The sequence below is a fragment of the Zerene cesonia genome, chromosome 13 (assembly GCF_012273895.1).
Source record: "Zerene cesonia ecotype Mississippi chromosome 13, Zerene_cesonia_1.1, whole genome shotgun sequence".
NCBI classification, from domain to species: domain Eukaryota; kingdom Metazoa; phylum Arthropoda; class Insecta; order Lepidoptera; family Pieridae; genus Zerene; species Zerene cesonia.
The window spans coordinates 7920067-7930959 of NC_052114.1; the positions used below are offsets into that span (position 1 = coordinate 7920067).

Genomic DNA, 10893 nt, shown 5'->3' on the forward strand with positions numbered 1-10893 from the left:
ATTTGACAGTTCTGAATATTATTGCCATATTTTATAACCTCTGGAGTCAAGTGTTTACTTTCTTTCCCGTTTGTGTGTAAATTGTTCTTATTTGTAATAATTAATTTTCGTATTTATCTATATCTAATTTATCTACTTTATAATCTTTCTGAATCATTAAGCGATAAGAATATCATTTAAAATATATTTGTGTATTAAACAATGGATAGCTAACCTGACAATATATTTACGATAGTTAAGTTACCTTTTCAAAGAAATCAAATACGTCTGCACGGTTAAAATGCTCAGTATTTGTGAGAAAATTCAAGACTTTAGATCGACAGTATTAGCGTCGATAGATGAAGTTTCTGAATTGGACCAAGCCAATAAAACAGTACTTATTAGATATTTGACCGACACTAAAACTTTAACTTCGAATTCATCAATAAAAATTCAAGGTATAATTGATTATATGTATGAACAAGTCAACATTGGGAATTGGAAAGATGTGAGAATATTTATTCGCAAAACAATTACAATTGCTTCGTATTTACGAGTATTAGGAATGATAATTAATTGCAAGTCACTGACTGATACCTTGGTTAAGGAATTATTTGTTGTCATAGACTTTGGGATTCTATTTGGATGCCCCATTAATACAGAACCTGGACTACTTCAGAAATGTGCCTCAATTTTAAATACACTAACAAAGCAAGATGAAACTTGCTTTGAACACCAAATTGTAGATATCAAACCAAATATTAGTATAAGTGATGAACTTCAAGGAGCTATTTCAATAGAAATACTGTACTATCCTAGTATGGAAACATTTTATAAAAATTACATTATGTTAGAAAAACCTGTAGTATTGGACAAGTGTATTGATCATTGGCCTGCATTGTCTAAATGGAGAGATAATAATTACTTTATAAAACTGGCTGGACTGAGAACAGTTTCCATAGAAATAGGAAAAGAATACACAGATTCAAATTGGACTCAGAAACTTATCACTGTTAAGGATTTTATTAACAATTACATTTATCAATCTGATGGTCCAATTGGATACCTAGCTCAGTATCAGCTTTTTGATCAAATACCAGAGCTAAAAGATGATATTATAGAGCCAGAATACTGCTGTTTCTCAGAAACAAATGATCCAGTGAATATAATGGCATGGTATGGCCCCAAAGGCACAGTATCTCCTTTACACCATGACCCCACTAAGAATTTGTTAGCACAAGTAGTGGGTGAGAAGAGATTATATTTATTTTCACCCAAAGACTCGGAACATCTTTATCCTCATGAACATGAACTATTAAATAACACAGCTAGAATAGACCCAAGATGTCCTGATTTTGAAAAATATCCTGAATACAAAAACGCAACGCCCTACTTCTGTATATTGAGACCAGGTCAGATGCTATACATACCACCAAAATGGTGGCATTTTGTTGAATCTCTATCGGTGAGCTTTTCAGTTAGTTTCTGGTGGCAATAGTTAAATTTTTACATTTCTGAAGTTGGACTAAATAACAACGTCCACCAATAGATCAATCAAATAAGCAGAAAGTTTTGAGAAGAATAAAAAAGAGGTTTGTAAAAATATATTAATTTATTTTATATACATTTATTGTATTATTATTTATATTCGTTGTTCAGAGCCCTTCCAATGAGCATTCTTCTTATTTCTGATGTGCCGGCACCAATTTCATACAGTTTTGCATCTCTGAGTATTCTGCCAGTTGGGTAGTCATTGATGTAACCGTTACCACCTATGAAATGATAGTATTTCTTATAAACATTTGTTATGTATGGTTACATTAATTTTGATGTTGAAAAACTGTTTCGTTCAATTTTTTTTTAAAAGTATTATGCTAAATTATGCTTCAATGGGATATAATCACCAAGGAACAAGTTAAATATATATATAAAAGCTTTCTCCCTCCACCACCAAAGACAGGCAGTTCTGGGCTTTTACTTGCAGTTTCCCTTTTCGTGAAATTTTAGCTTAAAATTGTCCTTTCTTAGGTATATATTCACGAAATTTCACATTAATCAGTTCAATAGTTCAGGTGGGAAGAAGAGGCCAGCATAAAAAGTGTTACTTTCACATTTAAAATATTAAGTAGGGATGTCTACAAACCTAAAATTTGAATAGCATCCAAAGCAAGTTGGGTAGCCTTCTCTGCACTGTACAAGATCACACCAGCACAGTCCTTACTATTCACATGACCTTCATCACAGGCTTTAGCCACATTATACAGGTAGCAACGTGTTGCACTTAATGTTGTGTACATGTCTGCCATTTTTCCCTAAAAAGGAAAATGTATTTATTGAAAATTAATCACCTAACTTAATTTTTGAAGCTTTACATGGATTAAAAGTAACAACAAAAAATTATATAGTACTTTTTAGAAAATTGAGCATTACAATTTTATAATAATTTTATTGCTCAAAATGATGTTTAAAGATTTTTTTTAATTTTCTAATCTTCGCTTTTTTTAGCTAAATGTGTAACCACAGTTGTACCACTAACTTACCTGTAATAATTGAAATTCGCCAATATTCTTTCCAAATTGTTTCCTGGTGTGTGCATATTGGAATGCAGTGTCAATCGCAGCTTGCATGAGTCCCACTGGTCCAGAAGCTAGGACCAATCTCTCTAAGTCTAACCCTGACATCAGAACATACACACCTTTATTCAATTCACCTAATATGTTCGAAGCTGGAACCTAAAGTAGTAAAATAATTTACAAATTATTAAAATGTTACCTTATTTTATAGACACATTAAAAAATATAAGTCACTGTCAAAGAAACATAAATGGAAGCAACTACAATAAAATAGTACTATTTTAAAACATTATCCTAATTGTCACAATTTCAAATTAAACAAACCCTTAACAATATTTATCTCTGAACTGCACAAGTTCAAAGATTGAGTATTATTAAAAAATGTAACCAAACCAATCAATATTCTATGTTAATCTTATTAAAAAATTATGTTTCCATTCACCTTGCAATCTTCAAAGACTAATTCACCAGTGTTAGATCCTCTCATTCCCAACTTATCCAGCTTTTGTGCTGTGGAAAAACCGGGGTAGTCTTTTTCTATAATAAAAGCCGTTATACCATGTTGTGGTTTACTGGTTAAATCTGTCTTCGCGTATACCTGCAAAAATACTTAATTTAGAATATGCAGAAAAAATTACGAAAAGATCATACTGAAAGTATTTTCTACAAATTGACATTGGTTATGTGTAATTATTATTAAATTATGTCTGTTTCTTATATATGGATGCAATTTTTCACATCCCTAAAATTGATATCAACCTTGTCAAATTTTTTCGTAACTCTTATACTTTTAAACATTCCTATTCCGAGCTATCTTAATGGTACACCTTTTATTCTATGAGAATACATACCACCAATACATCAGCATCAGGACCATTAGTTATCCAAAATTTATTTCCATTTAAAACGTAATAGTCTCCTTTCTTTTCTGCCCTCAATTTCATAGAGACCACGTCGCTGCCTGAACCTGGTTCAGACATAGCCAGCGCACCTATATGTTCGCCTGAACATAACTGCAAATTAAAATATTTCGTAAATTTAATTTTAATTTCTCCTTAAATATCTATTTAAATTCGTTAACTTGACCTTAGAGCTTAGTACTTGCATTTGGGGAGCAGGTTCAAAACCAATGAGTTTGCTACATAACAGAAAAAAAAATATTAAAAAAAAATATTTTTTTTCTTTTCGAGAATTGATGGGTTTAATTAAAAGTTATCTATGAGGTATTTATTTAAGTGTTAAAGACATTGAAAAAAAAGGCAAGTAGAGCAGTAAGTAAAAACAATTTGGGACAAAGTGATGTTCATAATTTATTGCTGTTCTCGTCGGTTGAAGTAACGGTTATCTCATATAGATTATATACTATTTTCTTTCTCCGATAAAGATACTAGCTGCGCCCCGCGGTTTCAATCGCGTAAGTCCGTATCCCGTAGTAATATCGGGATAAAAAGTAGCCTTTATGTAATTCCAGTTGTCCAGCATTCTACGTACCAAATTTCATTGCAATCAGTTCAGTAGTATTTGCGTGAAAGATCAACAAACACACACACATCCTTACAAACTTTCACATTTATATTACATTAGAAGAACATATAATCCGATATTCCTACGGGATACGGACCTACGCGGGTGAAACCGAGGGGCAGAGCTAGTAATATATATAGTAGGAAGGATTAAGGTATAGGACTGTCTATTTTGAAAGAATAATGTTTTTTTTATAGTTGTTTTGTCCTTGGATATACAACATAGTTGGTTTGTCTTGAAACTGTCAAATTAAATTTAACAAATATGTTGAGGAAATCTTACTTTGGGTAAATATTTACTCTTTTGCTCATGAGTTCCGTTTCTATTTATTTGATTCACACAAAGATTAGAATGTGCACCATAAGATAGACCAATGCCTCCGCTTGCTCTGAAAAATTGCACATTAGATTATTGCTTAGTACTCTACTTCGTTTCATGTAACCTCTGTTAAAATAAAAGTTATCGTCCGATGTATACATCGCATCTTATACATTCTTTGTTTTTCGCTTTAAGTCAATAGTATATAATAATAGAATAGGTTCATAAAGTACTCAATAAATTTAAATTTTAGGTAGGCTACCTTGAAAGTTCTTCCATGATGACGCAGTGGTCGGAGTACTTTCCTCCAGTGCCTCCATAATCAGGGCTTGCTGTTATACCTAGAAATAGTATTTAGAATATACTTAAAGTTTCCGTAGAATTTTTCTATTTAAATTTTGAATTATATTACGAAATAACAAAACTATATTGGTTGAAAATCTTAGGACACTGGCATATTAATGGCTCAGGGCCATCAACATGCAGTAAGGACCTTGCTTTTAAAATATGACATTCTAGTATTAGTGTTCATTGATTTTTATGTGGAAATCTACTGCGTACAATTATAAAAAGATCCGAATCAATGGGACGCATTTGAGAGTCTTTAAAAAGGTCTCTATCTTACTTACACTTAATAGTGTTGTTTGTACATTCTAATATACAATACAATAGCATTTATAACGAATGCTTATTCCGGGTTCCAATTTGTTTAAAAAAAAAAAATCAAATTGATTTCTTTTTATTTACCTAGCAAACCGAGATTTCCGAGTTTTTTCCAAAATTCTCTAAGTTCTTTAAAATTATTTTCCTTGTCTATTTCAGCTGCTTTCGGCGCCAATTCTTTTTGTGCAAAGTCGAATACTGATTGCCTGAGCTGTAAAGCAATACAAATTATAGTTTGTGTACCAAATTTCAAATGAAGTATCTTCTTGAGATTTTAAAATAGAAGAAAATGAGATGTTCTGTGTGCATATTTTTTTTTATAAAAACAGCTATAAGTACATATTTCAATGAATTGTAGGACGAGGGTAGTTACAACAGAAACACGATAGTTAGTTTACGCTCAATACTCATATGCCATTTTTAATTTCATACAAATCCTTCGTATTGTTGTACTGACGAGTAAAATTATCATTTGTATTTAACCTTGACCAAACTTGACACTAGATTAAATTTTAAATTGTATTATTTTGTCAAATTCAACATGAACAGTTGAATTGTTTTATGGAAGTAATTATAAATAAAAAGAATATATAGAAACCAATAACGAATGAAAAAACAATACTCATTTATATTCAACAAATTCCCTAAAAAGAATATATTACAAAATAGAAAACAAAATATTTTTACATAGTTACCTGTTGTTGTTCACTGCTTAATCCAAAGATATGTTCGTCTATGGGATAATATGACATACATCGTACATTTGTTTTCGCATTTTTAGCTAGTAACTTCCTAACACACAACCGTAAAGACATTGTACCGGTTACACACTGATGTAATATACACTTGTATCGCAAATAAGCAAAAGCAATTAATTAATAATGAGCCTTATTACATCAACATCAAGTTGATTGTGGAAAAACAATGATAATTATGCACACCCACTGATAAGGGTCAACAAACGCTGATAGCGTCTTTGTTCTGTTGGAGTTTGATAAATTATAATTGTTTGCTAGTCAAGAATTTGAATATTTGTTTAGTACTCGCTATTAAGATAGTAGAGTAGAGATGATACCAAGATAAAATAACCACATACAAACTAAGCATTTGCCGGTTTATTTTGCTCGTAAAGTGGAAAATCATAAACACATACGTCATAGCATACTTGCAAATCAAATCTTACCCATTCATAGAGTACTCTTTCGAACATTCTTATTCGCAATTACGTATCTAATGGATAGGTTATACACCAATATTGTATTTCACAAGGACAGCAGCCGTTTTGCAGGTCGCGCTCCTTCATCCTCACTCTCGCATAAAACAGATTACATCTTGCTCGGTTGTCTGCAGGAGTCCGGCAATTACCTGACTTGATTAGAATTTGACCTGATTTCGATGTACCCTCAATTTTGACAAGTTGGTAGATCAGGCAGTTTTATTTGAGCGACCCAGGTGTTAAGATGTTTTCGGTTATAATTACTGCTTTTTACCTTCGGTGTAAAATCTTATTCAAATGGGAACGAAAATCTAGTTAGATAAAAAAAGCTTAATAGTTTGATGAATATTAATTCCTGTATTCAAACCATTTCTTATAAGCAATAAGGTTGATATTGGATTATCAGATTATTTAGAATAAAAAGTTGATCTACTTGTATTATAAAATCAATATTTGTAAGAATGTATGGATATATTTTTCTTTTTCTCGCAACAACAGATGATCGGATCTGTATGAGATTTAATCAGAGATAGATTATAGTCCGTAAAAACACATAAGACGGCTGCTTTATCCAGGTGATACGTGAATGCAGCCGCGGATCAAGCTTTTTAATAAACAATTGTATGCTTCATGTACATATTGCATTTCGTTAACATTAGATTTAAACTCTCTCTCCTCGGCATTAAGGTTGATAATTGAGAACATCAAATTATTATCGTATTTATGAATATATTTTTACCTTTACAATTACACTCATATCTCACGGGTATGGTGACAAAAAATTTATTACGAGATAAATATAGAGAAAATAAAACAACCCTTACGCTATGTATATCACTTTATTTGTATATTAAATAAATCTGTCTGATTTTCAAGCACCATAATTATACTTTGTTTAAAATAGACATTTATAATCTTTTAAAAAATTAACAAGGACCCTTCCCTTTAAACATTTAAAATATAATACTTCAGCTATTGTTCTTAACCGAATAAATTAACAGTTATATAAATCGATTTCGCTAATTTCTGACAAATAAAAACTGGAATGTGTAAAACTACACAAACGACCGAAAACAGGAATGTAATAAAAACATTAAACATTGCACTCACATTGAGATATTCACAACAATATTTGATTTAAAATATAATAGAATTAATTTTAATTAAAACATTATTTTGTGCCAAATAAACGATTATTAAATAGTGTTCTTAAATAAGTTAAATTAATTAGTTTGTATCCATTTTGGATTTTAAAGACTGGTAATATTCTGATAATACTTTCCACGCGGTCGGCGCCATGAATCCTTTTGGCGGTTCCTTGCCGGCCCGAGCAAGACCTTTGGGAAATAACATGACAAAGTTTATAGTCAATATCGTTTTAACAAATCACTGAAGTACTAAAAAGACTTTAGGAATAAAAATTATTATGAATTCATGAAAAAAAAAAAAGAGGATAGGTACACAGCTATATACATCGCTTTACCTATATTTGTCTTATAAGTCAACACTTGTTAAAATTTAAATTATATCTTTAAGTATAAGATAGGTCGGAAATAAATTTCCCACCCCTTTTCTTAATTGTAAACACGATGTTTCTGCAAGTTTGTAACTAGGAATCGTAATATATAATATTTAATTACCGTAACATTTATTACGAATGTCTCGTGATAATAATTACCTCTCATCCTTGTTCCAGATATGAAATCGAAATCTTCTTTTCTGGTAGGATCGAAGAACGCCATTTTGCCAACTGAAGCGTCGTAGGCGGCCACGCGGAATGGAATGATCTAGAGTGAATAATGAAATAATAAAATTGGAATGTTTTTGCGGTTTTCTTATTGAACTAATCCAAACCAAACCAAGAAAATTTTACCAAAATGTATCTAATTGAAACCTTGGAACCACCTAATAAGTCTCTTAAATTCTAGTGCCATAACGAGCAATACAGTTATGATCCAAATAAAAGTCTGTCTACTATCTCCACATCAGTATTGTCCATTCGCGTTCAGAGAATAGTGACACAGCCACGCTTCCCAGACCATTCGAATTTTAGAAATTATAAAGTCGAGTTCACAATGATCCTAGAGGGGCTGGGTGGGCAAAGTTCCCAAGAGCTCGCGAATGGAATACAAGTCGCCCCAATCTCCTCACCCCCGAACGGGAAGGAGGAAGAAGGGAGGGATTGGGTGGGTAAAGATCTACAGCTATGCTATGCACACAGCTACCTCCAGGTCGTTGAGTCCCGGCGCCACGGCGAGCAGCATGGCCCCGTGGCGCGGGTCGAACAGGTCCCCGGAGCCGTCCGGGTGCGGCAGCCCCGCCGGGTCGCGCCCCACTATGTAGTGGTTGGCGCCCGCGTTCATGCGGCACTTGGCGTGCCATTGCACCTGGGAGTGAACACGTAATTGAGGGTAGTTATGAATTAATAAAATTTATTTTCATTTTTTTTTATTTGCGATTATTAAAAAAAGATTTCTTTTGTAAATAATTGCAATTGAATGCAGCGAGCATTTACGTTTAAATCCTATTCGTATATACATTTTTTGGTATAAAGGTGTTCGCGAATAAACTTTGATATACTCGCTTGATAAAATTCCATTACTATTGATCGATAAGTTGTATCGATGTAAATGTGCGTATCTGAACCCTTTTTTAGTTGAAATCAATATAAACATTTCTGTTTTCTCGTGGCTATAGAAGTAATACGCTGTGATGATAAAATTATCGTAGTGAATATGTTAATTCTAAAAGAAAGGTTAACATTTCTCTGTACTAAGATAAAAATTTGTGCTGAAATAGCGCCTCACCTCAGTGGGTCCCGCGTACATCATAGGCGAGGGGAATATAGCCAGCACGGTGGACTGCGGGTCCAATACACCTTCGTTGAGCACCGCCTTGTGCTGGTTTATACGGACCTCTAGCGGTACGTCGTCGTCTTTTGTCCAACCGCCTTGAAATAAAGACTTAATAAATATGTAAAACAATATGTTATATGGAATAGCCCTTATCGAATGCTACTTACTAAGCAGAATGTGTCGTCTCTTACAAAATTTAACAAATGGAAGCAAGTAACAAAATGGATAAAAATTTATACAATTCCTTAAGGAACTTAGGATAATTGAGATATTGAAAAAGTTTCCTTGACAACAACACATTTTTTTTATTTGGTTTCAACTGAACAACAATGATATGGTAAGAAATACACAATATTTAGGAAAGTTTTCTTAATTAATAGCTGTGCCGCGTGGTTTCACTGTCCGGTAAAAGAAAGTATTTCTAAAGCCTATGTGATGTATTATTTTGATACATAAACTACATCTTTGCCAAATATTATCAAATTCTCTAAAGCGGCGGTTTTTGCGTGAAAGAGTAACTACACATACCTATGTCCATTCTCAGAAACTTTCACGTTTATATTATTAGGAATAATTTACCCAGAGGATGCAAAAGGAGTACTGGTTTCTTGTATCCCCTTTCGACGAGTTGCCGCTGCGTATCTTGCATCAGCAGAGCGTGCCCGTTGTGAATGGGATTGCGGAGCTAAAAATGATAATGTATACTTAAATCACAGTTTAATAATCCACGCATTCGTTCAACGATAACGGTTAAACAGATCAATAGTTCGGGGGTTATGAGGCGAAAAGTGGGTGGAACGAGCCCGAACTACATACGCCATGTTGTTAGCAGTTCGGGACAGCATTAAGGACTACCGCGCGCATGTTTTAACTGTAGATAATGTTAAAGAATAATATCAATATTTAAAGCGTGAACCCATTTTTAGGCACACAAGGATTTCTGTGTACAAAATCAGTTTAAGTGCATGGCAATACTTATTTGCATTAAATACCTCTGTAATGTTTCTTAGCAACATCAAGAACGATTGTGTCATTAGTTGCGCAGTTATTCTAAATGGTTTTAGTATAATTTCTTCCTATTAAAAGTTAGCTATAAAATCATGATATATTTATAATTAGTAATTATTTTTTAAATAACAACGATCAAATAAAAAAATATGACTGAGTTTTTATTTGATCGCACGTGCGCACAAAATAAAACTCACGCATGCCCACAGATAATTAAAAATTTATTACCAATAATTATATATTAAATTACAACGATCTTTCTTTTATTAATTTCTTGAAAAAATAGTAAAACACCTATTTATTGTGACCTTTTCGTAACAAACTTACCTGGAAAGCGAAAACGGCGTCCGCGTTCAACTCCCTGAACTTGCGGCGCAGCTCGTTGGGCGTGAGGCGGAACGCGTCGAGCCCGTCGTCCCAGCGCACGCGCTCCAACACCTCCAGCGCGCCGCCCACCAGCCAGTCGCCGGCTTCCTCGATCATCTGTGGCATATATCTTTTATATAAAATTTAGTTACCAAACTCTATTGTCAGAATTTTAGTTAACAAACTCGAGCAGTTTGGGTATGTCTGAGAATTGGCCAACATCCATTTTTTCATACCCCTAAATGCTAAAATTAAGGAAAACAGCGTTTGTCGGGTAGTATTATTGTATTTATTTCTAACTCTCTAGTAGTATTACTACTATACCTAGTCTTGCCATAAATATTGTAATAAAGAAAAAAGAAAATTGTTAACTGCAAATAACATTTATTAC

General features: G+C 33.1%; 3 protein-coding genes across 4 annotated transcripts in view; 1 reads left to right on the top strand and 2 right to left on the bottom strand.

The window, feature by feature from the left end:
- Positions 1 to 35: 35 nt before the first annotated feature.
- LOC119831437 (bifunctional peptidase and arginyl-hydroxylase JMJD5) lies at positions 36 to 1572 on the top strand. Its single transcript, XM_038354774.1, has one exon. It carries the CDS (start codon positions 281 to 283, stop codon positions 1475 to 1477), a length of 1197 nt encoding a protein of 398 aa, XP_038210702.1. The 5' UTR covers positions 36 to 280; the 3' UTR covers positions 1478 to 1572.
- Positions 1573 to 1574: 2 nt separating this feature from the next.
- On the bottom strand, positions 1575 to 5883 carry LOC119831436 (isovaleryl-CoA dehydrogenase, mitochondrial). Its single transcript, XM_038354773.1, has 9 exons — positions 5753 to 5883; positions 5142 to 5268; positions 4657 to 4735; positions 4359 to 4464; positions 3404 to 3565; positions 2995 to 3150; positions 2520 to 2711; positions 2123 to 2291; positions 1575 to 1751 (listed from the first exon to the last, which is right to left on the bottom strand). The coding sequence occupies exons 1-9, from the start codon at positions 5870 to 5872 to the stop codon at positions 1618 to 1620; spliced, it is 1245 nt and encodes a 414-aa protein (XP_038210701.1). The 5' UTR covers positions 5873 to 5883; the 3' UTR covers positions 1575 to 1617.
- Positions 5884 to 7093: 1210 nt separating this feature from the next.
- LOC119831063 (bifunctional 3'-phosphoadenosine 5'-phosphosulfate synthase) overlaps positions 7094 to 10893 on the bottom strand; it is a 21983-nt gene continuing 18183 nt past the window's right edge. For both annotated transcript variants that reach the window (XM_038354301.1, XM_038354300.1), the window contains exons 9-14: positions 10464 to 10619; positions 9708 to 9813; positions 9081 to 9223; positions 8499 to 8660; positions 7952 to 8060; positions 7094 to 7610 (exon numbers count right to left, since the gene is read on the bottom strand). In XM_038354301.1, the coding sequence (XP_038210229.1) occupies positions 7501 to 7610; positions 7952 to 8060; positions 8499 to 8660; positions 9081 to 9223; positions 9708 to 9813; positions 10464 to 10619 (786 nt within the window). In that variant the 3' untranslated portion in view covers positions 7094 to 7500. The remainder of the gene's footprint in view (positions 7611 to 7951; positions 8061 to 8498; positions 8661 to 9080; positions 9224 to 9707; positions 9814 to 10463; positions 10620 to 10893) is intronic.

Bases quoted from the DNA above. Each gene is read 5' to 3' on its own strand.
- LOC119831437 (XM_038354774.1), top strand. From the start codon at position 281: ATGCTCAGTATTTGTGAGAAAATTCAAGACTTTAGATCGACAGTATTA.
- LOC119831436 (XM_038354773.1), bottom strand. From the start codon at position 5,872: ATGTCTTTACGGTTGTGTGTTAGGAAGTTACTAGCTAAAAATGCGAAA. The intron at 4,736-5,141 runs GTAAATAAAAAG...TACTATTTCTAG, and splicing joins CGGAAATCTCGGTTTGCTAG to GTATAACAGCAAGCCCTGAT. The intron at 1,752-2,122 runs GTTTGTAGACAT...ATCATTTCATAG, and splicing joins GGATGCTATTCAAATTTTAG to GTGGTAACGGTTACATCAAT.